We start from the raw sequence: 27,474 nt of genomic DNA, 5'->3' as shown, positions 1-27,474 counted from the left end.
ACTGTGACACTTTTCTTCGTAATTGGTCACACCCACCTCCCTCCACGAACTGACATTTTTTCCATTCAAACGTTGTCTGAATTAAATCAATGTCTGTTTGTGCACATAAGTAGGCACTTTTAAAACAACTTCATTTGGGGCCGAAGGGTACCAAAAATCGTCCCAGACATTTGGAACACACAGGACCATTTTTCTCCTTTGATGCCCCCAAACGGACCATTTTTTTCCTCAAGGTCCCAGTATCGGCTAATTGTTTCTCTTGAGGCTACCAGTATTTGCAATTTAAATATAATTTTGTGCCAAATATCCAAGTTTGTCAGGGCCACTAGGCTAAATCTAGACCAGCCCATCTGGCATGTGCCCGAAATGCCAGTAAACACCTGACTAGAATCTTTTAAAAAATATTGCCTATTTATAAACTGGACATTCGATTCTTTCTGCAATTTTTTATGAAAATTATGTTTTAAAGATCAAGGACCAAGAGGCATTTCTAATTTGTTTGTGTTGTTATTTTTATGGCCTTGTTTCAATGTCGACTTTGGAAGTGAGAACCTCCAGGACCACAGGGTGTGTACCAGTATGACATACATAGAATGTTTTGTGTAAACAGCCCTCTCCCAGGGGCACTGGTTCCCACAGCTTATTAAAGGAATCACCTTTGAAGGTCATAAACTCATGAATAAACCCACTCTGACTACAGTTCTGGTTGGCCATTGCCCTGTAAAATCCCATTACATTTTTTGGAATATGAAGTTGTAGATCCTGTTACACATTTCCTGGATGTCCATAGAAGAACAAACCAAATGGCAATGTCATACTTCCTACAGAGGAAAAAATACACAGCATCACTGCCTCTCTGTACCAGATTTGGAACTGGTTGCTGCCTCCCCTGAGGATTTGCACTATTACTCACTTCACTTGGCTGGTTTCCACAATGTTCCAGAACAGTATTCAATTATACTGTATCGAAACTACAAGAGAATTAGTTACCCACATTGTACTTCCCTTCCAATTAGTTAACAGAGAAAAGTTGCACTGCACAATTTAAAAGGGTCCAATGCAGCAGTTATCTCCTTACGGTGATTGTTTTCAATTAGAAAGGTAAACAATTAGAAAAATAAACAAAAATAGCTTCTTAGAAAGGAGCAATTTCTCAAGCAAGAATTTAGCTAGGACTGTGAGTGGTATGAGTTGGGAAGGGAAAACTGAAAAATGTGCTGCTATTGGGAGAGGGGTTTGGGACTCTTATTGGTCTATTAATTAATTTACAGCATGGTGACATCACCATAGAATGTCAAAACTCCATCCCACCAAAACAGGCTGAAATAGCAGGCGTTCTTTTCAAACAGCTCTTACACTGAAAGGACATTATCATTTTCACAATTTCACAGTATTATTCTAACCTTATGTATGGAAATGTATATAAAAACAGGAAATCACGTTTTTGACTGCACTGGGCCTTTAAATTCCTTACATTCTCTGATGCTTCTCCCTCACAAAATCAAATACTTTCCTGTGTGTCGAATGTTCACTGAACCACATGACAGCACTTCTACGAATGTGGTATGTATGCAATCCATCGGCCACAGCTCTGTGTGCCTTTCATGCCAGTTGGTCCTAAAGATGCCACAAGAGCGCTATAGTCAACAGTTTTTTTTAAGAGTTTGAATGTATACCATGGGAGACTGATAAACAGCTAGGCCATGCTTAATAATTCAAGATGAAGACAAAGCTATTTGGCTATACAGAGCATCCGGAAAGTATTCAGACCCCTTCACATTTTGTTGCGTTACAGCCTTATTCTAAATGTAATCAATTGATTTATTTTCCCCTCAATCTACACACAATGCCCCATAATGAAAAAGTGAAAATAGGTTTAGAAATGTTTGCACATTACAAACAAAAAACAAATACCTAATTTACATGAGGCAAAAGTTATTTACTGCATGGAAGGGGTCTGAATACTTTCCGAATGCACTGTACAAGGCCAAAAGAAAACAGAGATTTATATGGGGTGAGGCGGGTGTGGTATTTGTTGCAGGATGTTTTCCATTATACTGTGGAATGTTCCCAGAGCAGTTATGTTGTTAGATCACAGCTCTGGCCAATGCATTCTGTTGCACCACAGCCCACGCACTACTTCCCAAAACATACTGCAGAGACTGAACTGATATCTGAACTTTTTTTCCCGGAACAAATGTTCTGATAATTCAAGGTAACAGTCTAGACTATATCCCGTGCCGAAATGGAAAATACAAAATGGCAATACTGTAACCACACAGAGTTGGCCAAAATAACATGTACCACATCCACGTTAGTTAACAGCTTTACCTTTTAAATACATTCAGTGCAAATTCTTGTCACTTACACTAACATTAGTCTCAAATCACATTTTATTTACTGTATTATTATATATTGAAAACAAAGTACAGTACAGTACAAACATTTGACATACAATCTGTATCAAGAAAGCCTTTACAATGAAATGTAATATCATATACATTTCTTGCGAGCTGCAACAAGCATTGCAGAGTGACCCTTGTGGGTCAAGACCAGGGTAAAGTCAGAGACCAAGGTTAGTGGTCAAAGGTCAGGGTAATATCAACAGGCCAGTTGTCCGGTCCAGAAGCCCGCAGTCCCTAGGAGCAGAGGGCCCAAACGCAGCAGGGCGCGTACAGGTATGCCCAGCTGACTGAACTTCAACAGGAGCTCAGGGAACGATGTACTTCCTGTGGAAACAAGTGAGTGGATTGGTAGAAACATGAGACCAGCAGAGACATGACGACTTCTCCACACGAGACAAAAGTCAGATATAAGAATCCAGCAGTCAGCCAAATAAGAGACCACCAGTGTAAACATGTTAGGTTCAAACTAAACGTAAATCTAACCACAACATTCAGCTCAAAGTTGTTTACCTTCCAGGTGTGTGGCAGACAGCTTACTGAGGCAGGGGATGGAGTGGTAAACCAGGAAGCACGCCAGCATGTTGGACAGCATGTCCTCAGTAAGGGACTGGCCACTCATGTATGACCTCAATACATGGCTGTTATCTGTGGAGACGGGGGAGGGGTTTCACACACAGGTCAGATGTAAAGAGGTTACATGCACTCATGTAATGGACCTGATTGTTTGACAATAACAGCTGGTGCGCAATGTCTAATATTAAGAAAGTCTTGAGGTATTGCTGGCCTGAGGTAGAGCACCTCATAAGCAGTAGACCACACTATCTACCAAGAGAATGTTCATCTATATTTTTCATAGCCGTCCATTTACCAACACAAACCGATGCTGGAACTAAGACATACTCAAGGAGCTGTATAAGGCCATAAGCAAACAAAAACATGCTAATACGGAAGCGGCGCTCCTAGCTGGCCGGGGACTTTAATCCGGGCAAACTTAAATCTGTTTTACCTTATTTCTACTAGCATGTCACATATGCAACCAGAAGTTTTAAAAAATTAATTTAAAATAAAATTTAAAAAAAAACTCTAGACCACCTTTACTCCACACACAGACGCATACAAATCTCTCCCTCGCCCTCCATTTGGAAAATCTGACCATAATTCTATACTCCCGATTCCGATTACAAGCAAAAACTAAAGCAAGAAACACCAGTTACTCACTCAATACGGAAGTGGTCAGATGACGCAGATGCTTAGCTACAGGACTGGAACATGTTCCAGGATTCATCCATTGGCATTGAGGAGTAAACCACCTCAGTCACCGGCTTCATCAATAAGTGCATCGACGACATCGTCCCCACAGTGACCGTACATACATATCCCAACCAGAAGCCATTGATTACAGGCTACATCCGCAAAGCTCATCACTAAGCTAAGGACCCTGGGACCAAACACCTCCCCTCTGCAACTGAATCGTGGACTTCCCGACGGGCCGCCCCCGGGTAGTAAGGGTAGACAACAACACATCTGCCAAGCTGATCCTCAACACAGGGGTACCTCAGGAGTGTGTGCTCAGTCCCCTCCTGTACTCCCTGTTCACCCACGACTGCGTGGCCTAATACGACTCAAACACCATCATTAAGTTTGCTGACAACACAACAGCGTTAGGCCGACGAGACAGCCTATAGGGAGGAGGTCAGAGACCTGTCAGTGTGGTGCATGGACAACAACCTCTCCCTCAACGTGAGCAAGACAAAGGAGCTGATCGTGGACTACAGGAAAAGGAGGGCTGAACACACCCCCATTCACATAGACAGGGCTGTACTGGAGCAGGTTGAGAGCTTCAAGTTCCTTGGTGTCCACATCACCAACAAACTATCATGGTCCAAACACACTAAGACAGTCGTGAAGAGGGCACAACAACACCTTTTCCCCCTCAGAAGACTGAAAAGATTTGGCATGGGTCCTCAGATCCTCAAAAAGTTTACAACTGCACCCTTGAAATCATCCTGACCGGTTGCATCACCGCCTGGTACGGCAACTGCTCAGCATCTGACCATAAGGCTCTACAGAGGGTAGTGCGTACAGCCCAGTACATCACTGGGGCCAAGCTTCCTGCCACCCAGGACCTATATACTAGGCGGTGTCAGAGGAAGGCCCCAAAAAATTGTCATAGACTCCAGTCACCCAAGTTAGACTTTTCTCAGTGCTACCGCATGGCAAGCATTACCGGCGTGCCAAGTCTAGGTCAAAAAGCTCCTGCCCCCTTTGTTTTTACACTGCTGCTACTCGCTGTTTATTATCTATGCATAGTCACTTTACCCCTACTAATTACCTCGACTAACCTGTACCCCCGCACATTGACTCAGTACTGGTACCCCCTTTATATAGCCTCGTTATTGTTCGTTTATTATCTTACTTAAAAAATAAAATAAAAATTACTTTCGTTTATTTAGTAAATATTTTCTTAAAACCGCATTGTTGGTTAAGTGCTTGTAAGTAAGCATTTCACGGTATTGTCTACACCTGTTGTGTTCGGCGCATGTGACAAATAACATTTTATTTGATTTATTCCTAATTTAAGACTATCACAATCCATTTTCTATTGATGGTTGCCACTTGCCAATATTTCATGAGAAAGAAAGCCTGGCATAATCACCTCCCACGTTTCCCACGTCTTTAGTTGTCACACCCAAAGACATGTTCTGGCACGTACAGTCCCATTGATAGGAACTGTGTGTCACAGTACAGGTACACACTGGTACAAACTGTACTGTGTACATTCAAATGTACAGTTCATTCAATGTGTTAATAGTTGATGTGTTAATATTCTATCCTCTGTGCCTCTACCACTGTGTTGAGACTGCTCACCAGTGAGCCAGCGGTCCAGGGTGCCATCAGCAGAGTTTTTCATGACAGGCAGGAACTCAGAGCTGAGCAGCAGCCCCCTGCCCTGTGCCCCCTCCCTCAGTCTGTGCTGCAGCACCCTGCTCTCACACAGCTCCAACACCAGTCTCATTTGCCACAGAGCAAACGTCTCACACATCTCCGTCTGCTCCAGGGTCCGTACCGCCTGGGGGAGAAAACAGTCAACACACACACACACACACACACACACACACACACACACAGAGAGAGAGAGAGAAGACATTGGAGAAATACAATCGAGAGCACATTGAAGTGACATCAGTTTGCAGTGTGAAAAGTCAATCTATGAAAACTTATTATAGACCTGTCATTCTCATTGAAAGCAAGTCTAAGAAGCGGTAGATCTGTTCCATGTACTATATTTCTATGCTTCCCGTGCTTAAGTTTAGTTTTTTGTGTCTTTTACTTTTGGTTACGGAAAGTATATTTCACAGTGGTTTAGATGGTGAATGATTCTCTACACTATACTTGCTTGTGTCATCACATAAACGGAAATTAGGGAACTATTAGAACTTTAGCAACCAGTAAATGGCAGAGCAATTTCTGCAAAGTGAATCTTTTTAACTAACAGTAATACAGTTGCATTCTATGAGTGGGAGCATGTACATCAGGGCTATCCAACCCTCTCCCTGGAGAACTACCGTTCTGTAGGGTTTTACTCCAACCCTAATCTAGTGCACATTATTCTAATAATTAGCATGTTGACAAACTGAATCAGGTTAGTTACAACTGGGGTTGGAGCGAGATCCTAAAGTTTAGCTCTCCAGGAACAGGGTTGGAGAGACCACTGTTGCTATTGTATGGGTAATTTCTAATGTTTCTTACCTGATCAATAGCGATGTATGTCGGCAGCATCTCAGGGTTCTCCTGAGTGACACACTCATATAGAATGGCAGAGAATAAGGCCAAAGTGTCCCGTTTCTGGACAAAGACAACAGTAAATATAAGCGCCATTCAGTGCGAGCTTATCAATTGACTTATAAAATAGGACAGTGAAGGGTGTTTCAATAATTTAAATAAAATCATGAACAAAAAGGTTATCACCAATCTCCTTCAATTTCAGTGTCTCCAATTACATATACGGATATAATATGTAACTGGTGTAAATAGGATTCAAGTGATTAACAAGTGCATTCACAAGGGGAGAAGCATAGGCAGTCTAAGTCAAATTTCTCCTCTGTGTTTGAATGTTAACCTATCGCTGAAACGTGCCTCCTGCTGCACCATATACCATACTTTCCTAATCAACTCACATGTTTCACACTCTCAGAGGATTTACAAAAGTACTCAGCAAAGGAGACCAAGGCAGCGTCGGAGGTGAAGGTTGAGATGGCCTCGGGCTGTGGGAGAAAAAAAAACTGCTACAACAAGGTCTCCTGATCGTGCCTAAGGGAGGCACGCACACTGAAGGGCTCTGGAAGGTTTCCAATGAGGGATGATGTATTGCACCTAGTGGGACATATTGACTGAGAAGGCTATTGGGCAATAGACAGGTATGGAGGTTGACATTGAGTGAACAGGGAAATAAGTGGTCACACATACTGTCAAGACATATTGGTTTCGTTCTGCCACTCCAGAGTGACGTCACGTGACTGCTCCTTGTTATACTGGGATTATATGAGCATCAATATGACCTATTTTTACCCTTTCTGACTCATTATACTAGGTCTATTATACTGATTTCAGCCATTCAATTTCCTCAACCTTGACATACTAATGAAATACATGTGTGTACTGGTCTAGCAGATAGCCCAGTGGTTAGAGCGTTGGGCCAGTAACCGAAAGGATCCCCGAGCTGACAAGGTACAAATCTGTCGTTCTGCCCCTGAACAAGGCAGTTAACCCTCTGTCTCGGTTGGCCGTCATTGTAAATAATAATTTGTTCTTACAACTGACTTGCCTAGTTAAATAAAAAAATACTGTATGCAAGCCATACCCAACAGGACTTTGCCACCTAGGAAATTTGTGATCAGACCTTCTCAAATATGACCTGCATGGTAAAGTATGACTGAACCTTCTATGTATACAATATTACTATAGTGCTAAAGTAGCATTAACATAGAAACATGTTGTGCCTCTTTTGCACCATAAAAGGATTGGATTGTAAGTGGAGAGCCAGGATGTTTGTACCTTGAATGTGCGGACTTCTGAGTTCCTGTTGTTGACGTTGGGCGCTAATAGACTCTTCCAACCCCGAGGGTCATCCTTATAGGGCAGCTGCCCCGCACGCAGCTTCACATACAGAACCCCATCTCTGGAAAGAATGGACCTAAAACACATATATAGAGAAGTTTACTCAGCAAAAAAAAATAAACGTCCTCTCACTGTCAACTGCGTTTATTTTCATCAAACATGTGTAAATATTTGTATGAACGTAAGATTCAACAACCAAAATAAACTGAGCAAGTTCCACAGACATGTGACAAACAGAAATTGAATAATGTGTCCCTGAACAAAGTGGGGGTCAAAATCAAAAGTAACAGTCAGTATCTGGTGTGGCCACCAGCTGCATTAAGTACTGCAGTGCATCTCCTCCTCATGGAATGCACCAGATTTGCCAGTTCTTGCTGTGAGATGTTACCCCACTCTTCCACCAAGGCACTTGCAAGTTCCCAGACATTTCTGGGGGGGAATGGCCCTAGCCCTCACCCTCCGATCCAACAGGTCCCAGATGTGCTCAATGGGATTGAGATCCGGGCTCTTCGCTGGCCATGGCAGAACACTGACATTTCTGTCTGAATGAGCAGTATGGCTGGTGGCATTGTCATGCTGGAGGGTCATGTCAGGATGAGCCTACAGGAAGGGTACCACATGATGGAGGAGGATGTCTTCCCTGTAACGCACAGCATTGAGGTTGCCTGCAATAACAACAAGCTCAGTTTGATGATGCTGTGACACACCGCCCCAGACCATGACGGACCTGCCACCTCAAATCGATCCTGCTCCAGAGTAGAGGCCTCGGTGTAACGCTCATACCTTCGACGATAAATGCAAATTCGACCATCACCCCTGGTGAAACAAAACCGCGACTCGTCAGTGAAGAGCAATTTTTGCCAGTCCTGTCTGGTCCAGCGACCGTGGGTTTGTGCCCATAGGCGACGCTGTTGCCGGTGATGTCTGGTGAGGACCTGCCTTACAACAGGTCTACAAGCCCTCAGTCCAGCCTCTCTCAGCCTATTGCGGACCGTCTGAGCACTGATGGAGGGACTGTGCATTCCTGGTGTAACTCGGGCAGTTGTTGCCATCCAAATCAAATCAAATTGTATTGGTCACATACACATTTAACAGATGTTAACCATGTGTATGTGACCAATAAAATTTGATTTGGGTGGCAACAATAACTGCCCGAGCAGTTGTGATGTACCTGTCCCGCAGGTGTGATGTTCGGATGCACCGATCCTGTGCAGGCGTTGTTACATGTGGTCTGCCACAGCGAGGACGATCAGCTGTCCATCATGTCTCCCTGTAGCACTGTCTTAGGCGTGTCACAGTACAGACATTGCAATTTATTTCCCTGGCCATATCTGCAATCCTCATGCCTCCTTGCAGCATGCCCAAGGCACTTTCACGCAGATGAGCAGGGACCCTGGGCATCTTTCTTTTGGTGTTTTTCAGAGTCAGTAGAAAGGCCTCTTCAGTGTCCTAAGTTTTCATAACTGTGACCTTAATTGCCTACCGTCTGTAAGCTGTTAGTGTCTTAACGACCATTCCACAGGTGCATGTTCATTAATTGTTTATGGTTCATTGAACAAGCATGGGAAACAGTTTAAACCCTTTACAATGAAGATCTGTGAAGTTATTTGGATTTTTACAAATTATCTTATCTTTGAAAGACAGGGTCCTGAAAAAGGGACGTTTCTTTTTTTGCTGAGTTTATATAGTCAAATACACACATTTTGGGTCGCTCGTTAGTATGGACAAAACATTTGCGGCCATTATCAACCATTACAGCAGCACATCAAACTCTCTGTACCGTAAAGACATCACTGGACATAGATCTGGTAACTTCTCACCCACAGAAATATTATGAAATGAATCTGTATATTGGGCCAGAAACTTTTCACATACAAGTGGAGGACTTACTCTAGATGTTGAGTCCCTTTACTCATGTCTATGGACAGCTCCCAGTATCTTGGTCCTTTTACTTTCACCTGTAAGCACATTAAAACAAGTAGGTCAGCCAATACCTTTTAAAACTTTATTTTGAGAACAATGTGGAAATATCATATTATTTTCTTGTAATAGCTGAGTTTGACCACACTAAGTGACCTTTCTTCCCTGTATTGTATTATAAAAAAGTAGTAAGAAAAGCTTATAAAAGTCCAAATCGCATTACTCATTTCCAAACAAACATGTTGACATCAACCATCCTGCTTGACAAGACTAAACATAAAGATTGTGCAGCCTGACTACATTCGTCTGCTAATGTACTACATTTCCTTCTACCTTTTTGAGGAGCTGCAGCTCAGGCAACATGGTGGGGGCCATCAGCTCCACTGTAGTCTCCTCATACCATGGAGTCTCCTGATACGGAGAAAAAAAAAAATAATATGCTCTGAAGACTTTCAAGAAGAAATTAACACAGAAACACACAGCCATCATACGTAACATGAACTGAAACATGGACTAAAGCTCTTTGCGCAAAAAAATGAAAATGTAAATTTACACGTGTGCTGCATGCAACATCATCGTGAACATCGAACATATGCAGTGTGTGTGTACGTGCAGAGGTGAAGTGTGTGATTGCACATATGCAGGGGGTGTCATTATAATTGATGTGCGCCGCATGTCTCTCCCTCTGCTGTTCCAGAGTAATTGAAATAAGGAGCACTTCATGGTGAACCCGCAAACCCAACCTTCAGCAGACCTTCAAGGAAAACTCCAGGCGAAAATTATATTTTGGTATTTTTTAAATTAGTTCACTGTTGATACAGTCCCAAAATCAGTTGCATGTCAGAAGTCATGTTTTCAAGATATTGGACTTTGAAGAAGCAGTGTCCCCGGCCACATCATCATCTCAGGCCTCACTCCCCCCTATCTGAGATATTAACTGCAGCCCTCATCCTCCATATGAAATCACATGTTATTTGTCACATGCACCGAATACAACAGGTATATAGACCTTACAGTGAAATGCTTACTTACAAGCCCTTAACTAACAATGAAGTTAAGAAAAATACCTACAGAAATAAAAAAGTAACAAATAATTAAAGAGCAGCAGTAAAATAACAAGAGCGAGGCTATATACAGTGGGTACCGGTACAGAGTCAATGTGCAGGGGGCGCCGGTTAGTCGAGGTAATTTGTACATGTAGGTAGAGTTAAAGTGAATATGCATAGATAAGAGACTAGCAGCATCGAAAAATATATGGGGGGGGGCAATGGAAATAGTCTGGGTAGCCATTTGATTAGATGTTCAGGAGTCTTATGACTTGGGGGTAGAAGCTGTTTAGAAGCCTCTTGGACCTAGACTTGGCGCTCCGGTACTGCTTGCCGTGCGGGAGCAGAGGGAACAGTCTATGACTTGGGTGGCTGGAGTCTGACAATTGTTAGGTTCTTCCTCTGACACCACCTGGTATAGAGGCCCTGGATGGCAGGAAGCTTGGCCCCAGTGTTGCACTGGGCTGTACACACTACCCTCTGAAGTGCCTTGTGGTCGGAAGGCCAAGCAGTTGCTATACCAGGCAGTGATGCAACCAGACCGGATGCTCTCGATTGTGCAGCTGTAAACTTTGAGGATCTGAGGACCCATGACAAATCTTTTCAGTCTCCTGAGGGGGAATAGGTTGTGTCGTACCCTCTTCACGACTCTTGGTGTGTTTGGACCATGATTGTTTGTTGTTGATGTGGACACCAAGGAACTTGAAGCTCTCAACCTGCTCCACTACAGCCCCGTCAATGAGAACGGGTGTGTGCTCGGTCCTCTTTTTCCTGTAGTCCACAATCATCTCCTTTATCTTGATCACGTTGAGGGAGAGGTTGTTGTCCTGGCACCACACGGCCAGGTCTCACACCTCCTCCCTATAGGCGGTCTCGTCTTTGTGATGATCAGACCTACAACTGTTGTGTCATCTGCAAACTTAATGATGGTGTTGGAGTCGTTTCTGGCCGTGCAGTCATGAGTGTAGAGGGAGTACAGGAGGGGACTGAGCACGCACCCCTGAGGGGCCCCCGTGTTGAGGATCATGGTGTTGTTGTTATCAGGGTGATGTGTTGCCATCTACCCTTATCACCTGGGGGCAGCCCATCAGGAAGTCTAGGATCAAGTTGCAGAGGGAGTTATTTAGTCCCAGGGTCCTTAGCTTAGTGATGAGCTTCGAGGGCATTATGGTGTTGAACGCTGAGCTGTAGTCAATGAATAGCATTCTCACATGTTCCTTTTGTCCAGGTGTGAAAGGGCAGTGTGGAGTGCAATAGAGATTGCATCATCTGTGGATCTGTTGGGGTGGTATGCAAATTGGAGTGGTTCTAGGGTTTCTGGGATAATGGTGTTGATGTGAGCCATGACCAGCCTTTCAAAGAACTTCATGACTACAGACGTGAATGCTACGGGTCGGTAGTAATTTAGGCAGGTTACCTTGTTGTATGTCCCTGTGCTCAAGAACAATATATTGAGCACATAGAACACCTGTTCTGCCAGTCACATTCTGTTAAAGGTCCCCACATCCCTGGGTCGCTCGCCTTTTCAGTTTGCTGCAGCTAGCAACTGGAACGAGCTGCAACAAATACTCAAACTGGACAGTTTTATCTCAATCTGTTCATTCAAAGACTCAATCATGGACGCTCTTACTGACAGTTGTGGCTGCTTTGCATGATATATTGTTGTCTCTACCTTCTTGCCCTTTGTGCTATTGTCTATGCCCAATAATGTTTGTACCATGTTTTCTGCTGCTGCCATGTTGTGTTGCTACCATGTTGTTGTCATGTTGTGTTGCTACCATGCTGTGTTGTCATGTGTTGCTGCCTTGCTATGTTGTCATCTTCAGTCTCTATGTAATGTTGTGTTGGCTTTCTTGTTGTGATGTGTGTTTTGTCCTATATTTCTATTAACGGTTTTCGTATTTTTAATCCCCCGTCCCGGCAGGAGGCCTTTTGGTAGGCCATCATTGTAAATAAGAATTTGTTCTTAAATAGTTAAATAAAGGCAACAAAAAAAATTGTGCGCATGTAATTTTAGGCTAATAATGAAATGACAGACACAGTACCAAAGCCTCCTCAAATAAGGCTAAATAGAGGAAGTGACAACTACGGCTATGAACTGAACTATGTTCACAGGAACATTTATGACGCAAGAGAGCGCCCAGTCGGACACCTATGACGCTTTCAGTAAATGAGAGTGAAAAGGTTCAACTTGAGTTCTCCTGTGTAACAAGATCACTATTAAATACAGGGAAGTCAACAGTTGCTTGTTGCTACTACTATTAGCAGGGCCAAATTCTAAGGAATTGCATGTAGCTTACACTTCTGCTATTGCCTCTTACTAATACAAGTGCGCACTGTACCAATCAACTCTATAGTGAGGGTTCAGATGAGTACATGCAAAACTGAAACTGGGAAGTGCATTCCAAAATGTTAACTTCCCTCTATTAACACCTGTTTAGTTTCATCATTTTCAAGTTCATGGGTCTCCAGTGATTGTTTTAACACGTGGCTTTAATTCTGAATGAATGAGTCAGACTCATCTTGAACGTTTCACATATGAAGGTCATAGCAGACACAGCTAGGTTGACACTAAATGGGAGTTATGACCATGCATTGGTCTCAACAGGTTGTATTTTGACTGGGGACTAACTCATTGAGTTGAATACCTTGTATGTGACGTCCAGCAGGGCGTAGCAGGGTTTCAGTGTGTCCACATCGACTGGGACCAGCAGACGAGGCTCAGCCGCCAGGACACCCAGGTGACGCAAAGCCTGCAGGTGGTACCTGAAGCACAGAGATCACACACACACAAACATTTTACATTAAGGACCTGCAGGGCCACAGCATTGCTGCTTTTCACCCTTTCCTTCTAAATCAAATCAACTTGATTCAATTTAATCAACTGAGTCAGAACCGGCCGGAACTGACCAGATGAGTGAACATTATCAATTGATTTGTAGATGATTAGACAAACCACCTACCAGGTAGAAACGAAAAATATGCAATACTTGAATAGCCCTCGTCTATATGGTATTCTTTAACTACTCTTAATTATGGTCATGGACTTAGAGAGCTTGACTTGGCTCTGTCAGTAGAAGTTCTGATGACTTTCTTATCTCGCCTCATGTAACACTCCCTCCCAGTCTCACAGCACATTTTGTTATTCTTAAAATCTACAGCTCAAAACAGCAATACTTTCAAACAGTACACACCAAATTCATTATGGTCATTGAAAGTCTAGCTCTGTCTATCCTGCCATTTTAGAGCTCTGATAAGCTGTACCTACTGTTTGTATTCCCTGAGGTTATGTGTCTTACCGGTTGTCTGTGCTGTGGGCAGGGAAATGGGGGTAGAGAGCACAAAGCAAGGCAGCGATGGCCGAGTTGGAGGTGCTGAGAGTGTACCTGTGAGAGGACAATGGGATAACATCAGACCACTACATCATGGATACAGACATAAATGTAAACAAACAGGCACATCACATCAGTGTTGATGTTGGCACATATTACAATAGAATCCTTTTTTGGCGAATAGGTCCAAAGAACAAATGAGGAATTTGGCCTGGGCCAAAGTTTTGAAACAGTTTTGAAATGCTAGGCATCTGATGTAATTTGTGCTCATAAAAGCCCTTTTTTTAAATGACTGCACTTAAGTGTGTGCTTAGGCTGGTTCAAACCATTGTGTCGGCTTGGAGAGAAAAATCACTTGTTCGGGTTAGTGTAGGTGAGGGGTTGCCTCGCCTCCTCTTAAAATACCAACTGAAGAGATTAATTCTCAACCCACGAGCTGCCACTCATCCACTCTCCATGGCAACAGATAAAGAGAACTGGCTGGGATGTTCCTGTTTTTACGAAGTGTATTACAGACAGAGGTGAAAAAAACACCACTATTTACTACACAAGTCAGCTTGATAACAAGGCCCACAAACATACAGAGCAACAGTCAACTTATGTTTGCTCAACACTGATCTCATCTTGAACTGTAGAGTAACATATTCACTGAGAATGGCTGTTCATTTAGCGCTTCTCAAATTCATTTTCAGAAACTTGTCCCTGAGCAATATTACTATGTTTGAATTGACCCATTCCCTATGCTGAGACTAGGCTCATTGTGGAACTCTGTAGCTACACAAAATGAGAAGATAAATGTTTCACTTCAGGTTCTATGATGAAAGCCAGACTGGCAGGGCTGTATGGTGATTGGTTACTATGCAGGATGAAATAATTATCCACAGACCACATCCAGAGAGAGAAAAAGATAGAGTGAGTGCAAGAAAAGATTAAAAGAAAGACGCCATATGTCTGATCCCCACTACAATCTTTCCTTACGCAGGCGTATGTTCAAGGCCGGAATAGGCTAAGAATACAACAATAAGGGCATTCAAATTGCGACCTTGAAGTTGTGGGCCTGCAATTGTCAGCCCTAAAATAAGCAAGTCTAAAAACAGCAAGTCTAAAATCAAAGGGTTTGCCCAGTAAATGTTGATAAGGAGACAGATTTAGCATCAGTAATGAGTATTGTTACATAAAACTAGATACCCCATAGTCACGGTTTGCATAGCCCTGGGATATTTGAACTATTTGTTATAAAGAACACTCACATAACAGGACACCCCCTCATGAACTCATTATACACGTGTTGCAGCAAAACATACAATCAATATTGATACGGATACAAATGACAGGTGAAAAGTAAAACATCCCTTGACTAGATTATGTTTGATTTACTTTCAATGCAAAAGACAGTACAATAAATATTTATGTCAGCTATGATCATTGGAGAGGCTGGCTGAAACCTGTTGTGAAAACATGTCTCACCTCCCTCCTCCCAGGAAGAGCAGGCCCAGGGCCATGTGGTGGGCCATGTGGAAGCCATAGTTCATCTCTCCACTGGTCCTCTTGTGGAGGAAGCGGCAGAGCTGCAGCACCTTCAGGTTACCAGAGCCAGCCATCACCATGGACAGGGCCAGCAGCACCATGCTCAGACATGTCTGCAGGTTATAGTGGCCCGTCTAGCATAGGAGACACCGAGACACAGATAGAAAAATTGGTTGTGGTGATTTGGAGCTTGAGTGTATTCTATTGGCGTAAATGGACATTATGGTTGGGAGAAATATGAAAGCAGTGAAACTTACAACCGTCGCTGTCGCTGATGTCAAACACTGCATGAAACTCCTTGCAAACTTGTACTGTGCGAGAAACAGAAGGGTTAGAGACGAACTAGCCAAATAACTAACTTATTTTGAAGTTTGCTCTTCTTACCAAGCAGTCGAATGCGTCCGAGTTGGCCGAGCCAGCGAAGCGAAATCCCACCGCCATGCATGCTCCAGCAATTATGTAGTCATGGGCTTGGCTGAGGACAGGAGTTGTCACACACATCATTATGAGACTAAACACACCAACTCAAATCCAGCCATGCGGAGAGAGCTAAGGAAACTTTACGTAAAGTCAGTTTGTACTCACGCTAAAGTTTCCATGTTCAAATCCTCTGAAACCACTGGGTTCCCAATGTTCTCTTGGATTATCTGGATTCAAAACAAAGCAAACCGATCTTTGATTCTATAATCATTGTTATTGTTTTGGGGATATTAACTAATTTGATCTTGTTGACGTGTAAATGGGTCCAGATGGAGGAAATGCCATTGAGCCTTGTTGCCTCAGTCATGCGCGCTTGGCAGTAAAGAGTCATTTGAGGACTGAAACTTAGTTTCCTTATTAGCACTGATGTCATTCATTAACAAGTTCATCACACAGTATGACTAACTAACAACATTAAGAGCCTCAGATTGAACCTCTAATGTCTATGGACTGGGCCTTCTATGGACTGAACCCGAGGCCGAAATGATATTACCACTTGTCCGGAGTAGAGGTTTGTGCTGGTAGTGACTTGTGTCTAATGAGCTGAGGTGTTCGTGCATGTGTGCATATTCAGGGCAGTTACCTGAGGCACATTGCTGCTCACCCACTCAGAGTTGGGTAGAATCTCATCCCACATGATGATACACCTGGCCAGTGTCTGAGGAGGGAGAGGACAGTGACAATGTGTAAAGGTAGTGGATCAGACATTTTGAATTATATACAGTACCAGTCAAAAGTTTGGACACAACTACTCATTCCAGGGTTTTTCTTTATTTTTACTATTTTCTACATTGTAGAATATTAGTGAAGACATCAAAACTCTGAAATAACACATGGAATCAAGTAGAAAGCAAAAATATATTTTAGATTCTTCAAAGTAGCCACCCTTTGCCTTGACAGCTTTGCACACTCTGGGGTCTGGCATAGTGAATAAGGCAGGTCCGTAGTGGCCAGTACAGTAGCTGAGCTTCTCTGCACTGACTCACCCTGAGAAGCAGAAACTCTGGTTTGATGAAATCCAGGAGGAACATGGTGTCTGGAGCTTTCAGCCAATCCGCGATAGACCTGTGAAGGGGTGACAATAGGTGTTAATGGCAGCCAGAACCAGGTGATAGCTTATAACTGAAGAAGTCCTTTTGTATGTGCTGGAGCGCTGGGGACAAGATGTGCTGTGATGCACCGTGTAAGATTAGATAGAGTCCATTACATAAAGGGAGCATGCTGAGTGGAGTCAAGTATAAGAGAATAGGACATTGCGTCTCATTGAAGGCTAATCTAATATGAGAATAAGAGTGGTGGTGGTGGAATCCATTCTCACCTGTTGTTGGTTTTCAGGTAAATCATGGCCAGCGCCAGGGTCGCTCCAGGACAGGTGACGTCCACATTGATGGTGTCACCCTCCTGTCACAAAGAACAGGGGCATTAGTTAACTTTTTATTTTTTTACCCGAGACAACCAGAAACCCTCACAGTTGGGACAAAGTATATGGGCAGTGTATTCTGTCAGACCTTGGTTTTGTGCCATCAGGAAAAGGCAATCACATGGTTGCGGTCAGTGATAAGGGTGGATACAGTGGGGTAAAAAACGTATTTAGTCAGCCACCAATTGTGCAAGTTCTCCCACTTAAAAAGATGAGAGGCCTGTAATTTTCATCATTGGTACACTTTAACTATGACTGACAAAATGAGGGGGAAAAAATCCAGAAAATCACAGAATGAATGGGGCCATGTATCGTGAGATTTTGAGTGAAAACCTCCTTCCATCAGCAAGGGCATTGAAGATGAAACGTGGCTGGGTCTTTCAGCATGACAATGATCCCAAACACACCGCCCGGGCAACAAAGGAGTGGCTTCGTAAGAAGCATTTCAAGGTCCTGGAGTGGCCTAGCCAGTCTCCAGATCTCAACCCCATAGAAAATCTTTGGAGGGAGTTGAAAGTCCATGTTGCCCAGCAACAGCCCCAAAACATCACTGCTCTAGAGGAGATCTGCATGGAGGAATGGGCCAAAATACCAGCAACAGTGTGTGAAAACCTTGTGAAGACTTACAGACTCTGACTCTGTCATTGTCAACAAAGGGTATATAACAAAGTATTGAGATACACTTTTGTTATTGACCAAATACTTATTTTCCACCATAATTTGCAAATAAATTCATTAAAAATCCTACAATGTGATTTTCTGGATTGGTTCTCTCATTTTGTCTGTCATAGTTGAAGTGTACCTATGACGAAAATTACAGGCCTCTCATCTTTTTAAGTGGGAGAACTTGCACAATTGGTGGCTGACTAAATACTTTTTTACCCCACTGTAGCTGTGGATTAGTGAGGAATGGGGGATGAGGTCAGGTCACATGAAGGGAGAAGGAACAGTTTATTACCCACATCACTTAACTTCCTGCAAAGAAGTATTTAGAGGAAAGGAGGAGACTCCGTCTAAAGGGGGGGTATAAATATTTGCGCTGGTGGGAACATGTTTTTGTCTTATGCAGCTGTGTGACCCAGTGGGTGAATAAACTTGGTTTGAGCTTTACTCGCATTTGAGTTTTTACTCCGTTTATTTAGAACCTAACAGCCTACAAGTGAGGAAAGTTGTCTCGCAGTTTGCTTTTTTTCCCCTTTACCTTGATCTGGTAGCTGGGGGACTTGTGTTTTTCTCTGTTGATGCCGGCGTGGGTGCGTCGATGCCCCCCCACCATGTACTGGTAGAGCTGCTCAGGGACGTTCAGGTCAGACATACCTATTAGGTTACTGCCATGCTATGGAGAGAGAGAGCGGGTGGGAGTGAAAGGGATCATTCAGTGACTGAGAAACTCTCCCCTTCTGTTTTTTTTTTAGATGATCCACATCCTGAGTGAACGCTAGTGATGCATTTAGTCACCTTTTTCATTCAGCACCCTTTTATGATTTCTCAGCCTTTTGACGTATGAAGAGTGCTGTCCATGTGAGAACATTTCCTCTTTCTATTACCTCTCTACATACACAGGAATACAGTAAGTAACTTACTGCAGAGCTGATCCAGTAGTGTAATTGCAGTGTGTACTACTAGACTTACCCCCAGACAGACCATGCCCAGGGCTAGCCCAGCGGCAAGGGAATAGGACTCGCGGTCTGTACAGTACTCCATCTCAGGACCAGGGGGTCGACCTGCAGGAAGCAGCAACATCTGTTAACTTCAATATCTATTGGAGTTTCAGAGCAAGCTCCATCATCAAAGCACCATATTTGAAGGAATACATTTTACTTCAATTATATAATTTTTTTTGCTGAGGCATCTTAGAGAAAGTTCTGCCTTGACAACAAAGCTTGCTCCGAAACATGACAGCAATACTAATCATTGAAGAGAATAAGGCTGTCGTGCTGAACCTTCCTTAGACATTTCAGTTGTACATTCTAAGGACTGAGGGCCCCCCCTTCAGCGGTCCAGACAATTTTTTAAATCTTGGTTGGAGCGCCAGCACCTATAATCTATTCAATATCCAGGCACAACATAGACGCTTCACAAACCATCTGGCTTAAGCATACTGTAACTAAAGGGACTATTAAAGGGTGACATAACAGCCCCATATGTAGGGTGCACTGCTAAATGTGATAACACACTATGTACATTTCCCCAAAAAAGAATGTGCTTTATAAAAGGCTGACATAACCCATGCAAATTAAGATGCTGATATGAAGTGTGAGATTCCACCTGAAATGACTTGCCCCATCGAAACAGTGTGAAACTGTATTGATGTGATGCAACTGCCATACCTGGTGAAAACCTTGTGTTCTGGCCTGGAGCAGGTCAGGGGTAACTGTCATGTGAGGCCTACAGTGTGATGCTAAGCCAATGACACATGCTCGGAGTAAACTGACCAGGTTAAATAAAGACGGTGAATAAATAAAAGGGCAAGGCTGCGGATCAGAGTTCTCAGAAACCCTGCTTCCGACAGCTAAAGTTCAGATGATTCTGCGCATGAGCGAATCAATGTCTGCAAGATCACATGATATTACTCTACATAACAGAACAGCATAGAAATATACTGTTACTGATTGTACAAATGGTCGAATCTCTCTCTCATGCGGCCAAAACAACAGCGCAAAATATGCGATTTGCTAACACCATCTGCGCTAAAATTTGCTCAGCGTACATAATTCAAAACAACACTATTGTTAACTAAAGATCGAAATGAATATCCCCATGAAATTAAATGGTTGGCATGCAGATGCTGTATGGACATTTCCCAGTAAAACTTGAATTAAACGTGACAATTTGCGCAACCATCCTAAAATCTCATAAGAAATTAGGTTGTGCAATGCATCATACGTTGGGAGCTGTTATGTCACCCTTTACAACATGACATATGCTTAGAAATGATATGTGACGCATCTGTTGCATCTGAAGTCTACATATGCAATTATAAAGCATTTATAAGTTGTTTGTTTTAAGTGGGACCAGCAGTTCCATGTCAAAACAGTTTGTGTCTTGTATTGTATTTAGTGTTGTATGCCCTCCTCCCTGCAAATATCCCCACGGGACAACAAAACATTTACTTCATTAGGGATGTATCTATCACTGACCGATCTCAGCGAGCAGCACCTCCGCATTGTGGCGGTGTCCTGTGCCCTGGTAGACCAGGCCGATGCCCACCACGGCCGCCACCTGAACATTGTGCGGTACATCCAGCTCAGTGGAGGTGGGCGGGAGCAGTGCGGGAATGTGAATGCTCAGCAGGCGGGTGATTGACATGTCCATGGTGCTCAGCTTGGCTGCAGACACACCCAGGAGCAGCCCGATGCTTGTCATCTCGTGGCCCTGAGGACACACAGGCAGCCATTTTCATTAGTCCCCCATGGACTTTATACACAGAGGGGTTCACTTGTTTATTAACAAATCAAGAGATTATGAGTTACTGTGTAGGTCTGAATGGGGAGCTAGTATGAAACAACGAGGTTATAACAGATCAGAGCTCTTTGCTCAACATGTGCCGAGTGAGGTAATTTTTTGCCCTCTTCCTCTTTTTGGGGGAACCAAACTACACTGTAGTTCAGCCTAAAATAAGTTATTTTCTCCTTCATCACAGAATTACGCTACGTAACAAAATGAATGAGAACATTTGAAAGTACTAATTTTGAGTAAATCACCTGATCCCTTTCATACTTAAATAATTCAATATGAATTTTCAGCCATCAAAGACTGCTGTACTATATCCTAATTAACAGTACAGCAGCAGACCTTTAAAAGTCCACATGTTGTGCTCCAATGTAAGCTCATCTGTCCTGGCACAGGTGATAAGCTAGCAAGAATGAGAATAGTAGTAAAATCGTATACTGTAGTAAATAACCACTGATCTTTCCTGAGCTGAGAGATGTGAAAGATATGACCACACAGCCTTCTATGGCAGGCCTAACTGGAAATGAGAAAGTTGCTATGCGTCACTGCCAGGGAAAAGTCAAAGTGAAACTCCGCTCTCAGCGCGCTGAGGCCTTCCCACTTTCATGTGAGAAAAATAACAGGATGCCGAGAGACAATTTCTGCTAAAACCAACGTGCAATCTAGAGAAGCTTCAAAACATGTAATGAGAAAAGGTACACGACTAAACTCAACCGCAGAACCTGTGTTTGCATGCAAGCTCACCTTGGTTAAGTAGTCATGTATGTTGAGTGTGGCCAGCTTGGTGAGGTGTCCGTTGAGGCCCAGAGCCATGAGGAAGCCTGCATACTCGTTGGCCAGCTCGGGGCTCTTGGGTTTGTTGTAGGCGATCCAGGCAGAGTCCACCTGGGAGGCCGGAGCGATTTTCAGGCCCGCAGCCACCCCATTGTGAAAGCTGGACCAGCTCGTCATGTTGGGAGGAACGTCAATGTTCCCGCTGTTCAGATCTACCATGGTGTTCTGAGGGGGCGCACGACCTGTCACCAGAAACACAGGACTCCATATCGTATTCTGACAAACTCCACACGCATGCATGCATTCTCGACATTTAGGCCAGAATCACGTTAGCACCAAGGAGCAATGTAAACATGGCCTGCCGGGTTCAAAATAAGTCTCTGCTTCTCATCACAGTGATCACACACATTGCATTCTTTCCCTTGTCCTAAAACGCAACACACTGAAGCACCAGCTGTAATTACAGATCCAGACTGACTAAAGTGAGCTTTGTGAGCTTTCTTGTGGGCTGCTGTTAAAAACGCACCCAGAGATTGAACTTGCATAGACAGTCTGAGAAAAGCCTTTTTACTCAGATCTTCAAAGGAAAAACAACATATTCCTGTACTTGATGTTTTGTCATAACTATTTCTGTAAACGTGTTTGAAGTAGGGTTGGGCAATATGGCCTAAATGTATATATATATATATATTTTTCTCTTCAAACTTAAGATTCACGATTTCGATGTTCTCTAAATAAGCTTTATGTACAAGTCAATGTCAAATACACTGCATTTCAAAAATTTAGGGCGTGTGAAATGAAGGCTAAATATAAGCCCCACTAACAATTAAATTATTTTATCAAAATAGTTTAACCTGCTTTTCTGCAATAATCCCTGATCTGGCTTTCAAGTCGTTCTATGAAAATGCCCTTTTTGTTACAAATGTAATGACCAACTTCTTTTAGCAGACATTATAGAAAATTCAAAACAGGTCTCAAATAATCTCTCAAGCACAAGTCAACGTGCTAGTGAGTAGCTTGCTAATCTTTATATATGCCAACTTGGATCTATTTGCTAGCTAACAAGGTAGAACAGTTGAATCGTTATGAAAACACCCCTCTGTCCGTCTCCAACTGTTTGACCAGCATGCTAGCCTGTCCACTTTGTTCAGATGTTGAAATCAAGTGGCCTACCTTATTCCTCAGAATGAGAACGAGTTGCCCATTCCTTATAAAATTGTGTTATGCTTATTGCACATTTAGAAAACACAGACTAGACAGCTAGTATAACAGTCTTTGGCTAAAATGCTGCTTGTGGTATGTGGTACCGCAATGCCGCGCGCAACAAACTGAGCATTCATTTTCCAGAATCAACGTTCATTGATACTCCTGTTTTAGTAGTGTCTGCTCTGGGCACAATGTGTAGTTGAGACATAAAAAAGGGTCTCGTTAGAAGGCTTATCTTCTCTGTTACAGTAAAATAATGTCTCCATGTGTTTCAGTGGCCATATTACCAATTATGTTGGACCAAACCTCAAATGCAAATAGCGAGTTGAAACCACTTGTCAGAGAGGAAGAAGTGATCTCTCAACTTTGTTGGTGTGAGTGGCAGGGGCTTGGTGTGTGTAAACAGAGAGGAAAAGGCAAAGCGAGAGGTTTCACACTCGCTAAAACCTGTCCAAAATAAGCACAATGCGTTTCTAGAGGTTCATTTTGGACCTAAGCTTGTCGCCTGCATTCCCGGTTTTGGGACGACTACCAATGTAGGGGCATCTTGACATTATATTCAGCTCTCTGGTGTAAATGAGAAGGTAATAAAAAGTAATTCTTGCGATACAGACATTTGAAATATCACGCAAAAACATACATTCAAATGAATATGATATATTGGCCAGTACTAGTTTGAAGACAGACACGATCTCCCAGACACACACAGGTATGAGAAAGGCCTAAGGGATACAGTACCAGTAAGGTTGAGTTTGGGCACTGGTAGGGGCTCCGTTGGCACAGGGTGGTAGGAGAAGAGGGTAAACAGGCCTCTGCCGACTGGCAGAGCCATGGTACGCTGGCAAAGCTGCAACAGTCTACCCAAAGAGATAGAGAGAGGGATGGAGAGAGAGAGGCATCAGAACAATAGCCAAGTACACCACTCAAAAAAATAAAGGGAACACTAAAATAACACATCCTAGATCTGAATGAATGAAATATTCTTATTAACTACTTTTTTCTTTACATAGTTGAATGTGCTCACAACAAAATCACACAAAAATGATCAATGGAAATCAAATTTATCAACCCATGGAGGTCTGGATTTGGAGTCACACTCAAAATTAAAGTGGAAAACCACACTACAGGCTGATCCAACTTTGATGTAATGTCCTTAAAACAAGTCAAAATGAGGCTCAGTAAATGTGTGTGGCCTCCACGTGCCTGTATGACCTCCCTACAACGCCTGGGCATGCTCCTGATGAGGTGGCGGATGGTGTCCTGAGGGATCTCCTCCCAGACCTGGACTAAAGCATCCGCCAACACCTGGACAGTCTGTGGTGCAACGTGGCGTTGGTGGATGGAGCGAGACATGATGTCCCAGATGTGCTCAATTGGATTCAGGTCTGGGGAACGGGCGGTCCATAGCATCAAAGCCTTCCTCTCGCAGGAACTGCTGACACACTCCAGCCACATGAGGTCTAGCATTGTCTTGCATTAGGAGGAACCCAGGGCCAACCGCACCAGCATATGGTCTCACAAGGGGTCTGAGGATCTCATCTCGGTACCTAATGGCAGCCAGGCTACCTCTGGCGAGCACATGGAGGGCTGTGCGGCCCCCCCAAAGAAATGCCACCCCACACCATGACTGACCCACCGCCAAACCGGTCATGCTGGAGGATGTTGCAGGCAGCAGAACGTTCTCCACGGAGTCTCCAGACTGTCACATGTGCTCTGTGTGAACCTGCTTTCATCTGTGAAGAGCACAGGGCCAATCTTGGTGTTCTCTGGCAAATGCCAAACGTCCTGCACGGTGTGGGGCTGTAAACACAACCCCCACCTGTGGACGTCGGGCCCTCATACCACCCTCATGGAGTCTATTTCGGACCGTTTGAGCAGACACATGCACATTTGTGGCCTGCTGGAGGTCATTTTGCAGGACTCTGGCAGTGCTCCTCCTGCTCCTCCTTGCACAAAGGCGGAGGTAGCGGTCCTGCTGCTGGGTTATTGCCCTCCTACGACCTCCTCCACATCTCATGATGTACTGGCCTGTCTCCTGGTAACGCCATGCTCTGGACACTACACTGACAGACACAGCAAACCTTCTTGCCACAGCTCGCATTGATGTGCCATCCTGGATGAGCTGCACTACCTGAGCCACTTGTGTGGGTTGTAGACTCCGTCTCATGCTACCACTAGAGTGAAAGCACCGCCAGCATTCAAAAGTGACCAAAACATCAGCCAGGAAGCATAGGAACTGATAAGTGGTCTGTGGTCACCACCTGCAGAACCACTCCTTTATTGGGGGTGTCTTGCTAATTGCCTATAATTTCTACCTGTTGTCTATTCCATTTGCACAACAGCATGTGAAATTTATTGTCAATCAGTGTTGCTTCCTAAGTGGACAGTTTGATTTCACAGAAGTGTGATTGACTTGGAGTTACATTGTGTTGTTTAAGTGTTCCCTTTATTTTTTGGAGCAGTGTACATACCAACCGCTAACTACAGAGCACACCAAAAAAATTGTTTAAAAATTTAAAAAGCAAGGTTGAAACTAAGCAGAATTTGGATATAGCCTATAACGTGGGCCCAGACTGCTTTTGAAAGAGACTACGATAGCTGCAATCACTTGAACGATATTACTCACTTGTTCTCCTTCTCCTCTATGTACTCGTGGTCGCTGACCTCAGGCAGGTGAACCACACTGACCCTGACTGGTCGGGAGCTCTGGAGTAGACGTCTGGCCTCATGGACGCGCAGGTCCTGGCTCCAGATAAGACTAATTACGTCCTGGTTCAGATCTGTCATACCATCCTCCTCCTCCTCTGCCTCTGTGGTGGCTGGAGCCTCCAGCATCAGCCCCAGTCCCACCGTCTGAGTACACACATACACATAAACAAACACACAAGAAACAAAAACATGAACTCTAAATCCACAAGGTTGTAAAGGATGAAGCCCAAACCATCCAATAACCCCAGAAACTCACACTTACAGCTTTGCCTTTGGCCACGGTCACTTTGTGTGCTTGTTTGGTGAGATCCTGTCGCCCAATCAATAGGCAGACGTCCTCTGACCAGTCAGAGCAGGGTTGCTCTCGACACTGGTAGATAGCATCTCTGATGGGCAGAGCCACACCAAAGGGCACAGATTCCAGGTCTTTCAATGTGAAACCTAAATACAACACATGAATGTAAAAAGAGTCTCACACCAGCAAATACTCCATAGCATAGCAATAACAGACAGGCTGTGGAGATGTTTCTAGGCCTGATGTAAAGTCTTACCTTCTGATGTTAGCCAAACCACAAGCTTTACAGCCAAACTTTCATTTGGAGCATCAGGCTTCATACAGCTCGGTCTGGAAGAGAAACAGGGATTACATTTCTCCGTCTCAAATCATGGTTAAAATGTTAGGACAAGAGTCTAGTTTATAGCTGTTACTATTACTAGATGTATATTTAAGCAATATACCACTGCTAAGGGCTGTTCTTATGCCCAACGCCTCGTGGAGTGCCTGGATACAGTCCTTAGCTGTGGTATATTGGGCCATATATCACAAACTCGAGAGATGCCTTACTGCCATTATAAACTGGTTACCAACATAAATATAACAGTAAACAAGTATTTTTGAGTCCTACCCATTGTATATTGTCTGAAATACCATGGCTTTCAGCAAATCAGCATCCAGGACACAAACTACCCAGTTAATAACACGGAGTGAACCCTTCTTTTGGCTTTATGGGAAAATGCTTTATGGTGAATAAAGAGTCTATAAGAAGGAAGTGATTCAGGATGTGCTCCTGGTAAGTTTTTACCTCCTCAAAGCTGATTCAATGACAGTCTTCTTCTGGCCTGTGAGAGAGAGAGATGCCACACGAGTGCTGTAGTTCAGTTGTCACAATAAAGGAATTGTGAAATGGGTCAGAGAAAACAGGAGAATGACAAAGCCTCACAATCGTCACCATAATGCCCATACTCGATTCCAAAATGCCATTCAGATTATCATGCTTGCAAATAATGAAGCTTTTCATTTACAGCGTTACTTCAAAGGACATTTCTTTAGAAACTTTATTAAAAGGGCAATCTGCAATTGCTACACACATTTTCGGACTGACAAATTAAAATGCCATGTACCCATTGATTCTTGAAGAATATAAATGATAAATGCCTCATGAGCTTAGTTGTACCCAAAAAATAAGCTTGTTTAAATATACTTCGTGAACAAACACTATATAGCCTCAAAAACATGCTTAAAACTATCATTTTAATATCATGGATGGTCAGTCTATGAATTTGAGCGTGGTTACAGTTCTCCAGCCCCATCCCTCAGCTTTTTACCGAAATTGGGCAGGGAGAGCGCTTTTGCTATTAGCGCTTTGCTACTGCTGATAGCAGCCCCTTTAAAAAAGGTAAAAGTAACAATAGCCAAATGAAGACTTGACTTAAAAGGATACTGCAAGACTCTGGCATTTGTTTTGCTTCCCCAGAGTCAGATGAACTCATGGATACCATTTGTATCTGTGTGCAGTATGAAGGAAGTTAGCGGTTGGTTTGCGAGCTAATGCTAACTAGCATGGCATTTAATGCTAACTAGAATTAGCACAATGACTGAACATTTGATTTATTTTAACCTTAATTTAACTAGGCAAGTCAGTTCAGAACAAATTCTTATTTACAATGACAGCCTACCCCAGCCAAACCCGGACGATGCTGGGCCAATTGTGCACCGGCCTATGCGACTCCCAATCACGGCCGGCTGTGATACAGCCTGGATTCGAACCAGGGACTGTAATGATGCCTCTTGCATGGAGATGAAG

General features: G+C 43.5%; 1 protein-coding gene across 2 annotated transcripts in view; it reads right to left on the bottom strand.

Annotated features, from left to right (window-relative positions):
• Positions 1 to 2,375: 2,375 nt before the first annotated feature.
• Positions 2,376 to 27,474, bottom strand: part of LOC109899782 (anaphase-promoting complex subunit 1) — a 57,330-nt gene continuing 32,231 nt past the window's right edge. Inside the window, exons 24-49 of one of the 2 annotated variants that reach the window (XM_020495307.2) lie at positions 26,473 to 26,509; positions 25,942 to 26,015; positions 25,647 to 25,831; positions 25,308 to 25,534; positions 23,420 to 23,538; positions 21,446 to 21,717; positions 20,389 to 20,623; positions 18,881 to 18,972; positions 18,450 to 18,584; positions 17,147 to 17,229; positions 16,815 to 16,893; positions 16,412 to 16,486; positions 15,934 to 15,995; positions 15,733 to 15,823; positions 15,606 to 15,659; positions 15,289 to 15,482; positions 13,789 to 13,875; positions 13,138 to 13,255; positions 9,777 to 9,854; positions 9,414 to 9,481; positions 7,461 to 7,599; positions 6,584 to 6,670; positions 6,156 to 6,251; positions 5,274 to 5,475; positions 2,916 to 3,050; positions 2,376 to 2,729 (exon numbers count right to left, since the gene is read on the bottom strand). In XM_020495307.2, the coding sequence (XP_020350896.2) occupies positions 2,602 to 2,729; positions 2,916 to 3,050; positions 5,274 to 5,475; positions 6,156 to 6,251; positions 6,584 to 6,670; positions 7,461 to 7,599; positions 9,414 to 9,481; positions 9,777 to 9,854; positions 13,138 to 13,255; positions 13,789 to 13,875; positions 15,289 to 15,482; positions 15,606 to 15,659; positions 15,733 to 15,823; positions 15,934 to 15,995; positions 16,412 to 16,486; positions 16,815 to 16,893; positions 17,147 to 17,229; positions 18,450 to 18,584; positions 18,881 to 18,972; positions 20,389 to 20,623; positions 21,446 to 21,717; positions 23,420 to 23,538; positions 25,308 to 25,534; positions 25,647 to 25,831; positions 25,942 to 26,015; positions 26,473 to 26,509 (3,152 nt within the window). In that variant the 3' untranslated portion in view covers positions 2,376 to 2,601. The remainder of the gene's footprint in view (positions 2,730 to 2,915; positions 3,051 to 5,273; positions 5,476 to 6,155; positions 6,252 to 6,583; positions 6,671 to 7,460; positions 7,600 to 9,413; positions 9,482 to 9,776; positions 9,855 to 13,137; positions 13,256 to 13,788; positions 13,876 to 15,288; positions 15,483 to 15,605; positions 15,660 to 15,732; positions 15,824 to 15,933; positions 15,996 to 16,411; positions 16,487 to 16,814; positions 16,894 to 17,146; positions 17,230 to 18,449; positions 18,585 to 18,880; positions 18,973 to 20,388; positions 20,624 to 21,445; positions 21,718 to 23,419; positions 23,539 to 25,307; positions 25,535 to 25,646; positions 25,832 to 25,941; positions 26,016 to 26,472; positions 26,510 to 27,474) is intronic. The other variant, XM_031835597.1, reaches the window with a different exon arrangement.

Source organism: Oncorhynchus kisutch, linkage group LG11, assembly GCF_002021735.2.
Source record: "Oncorhynchus kisutch isolate 150728-3 linkage group LG11, Okis_V2, whole genome shotgun sequence".
NCBI classification, from domain to species: domain Eukaryota; kingdom Metazoa; phylum Chordata; class Actinopteri; order Salmoniformes; family Salmonidae; genus Oncorhynchus; species Oncorhynchus kisutch.
Note: the sequence above shows the minus strand (reverse complement) of the source record. Positions and strands in the feature narration are given on the sequence as shown.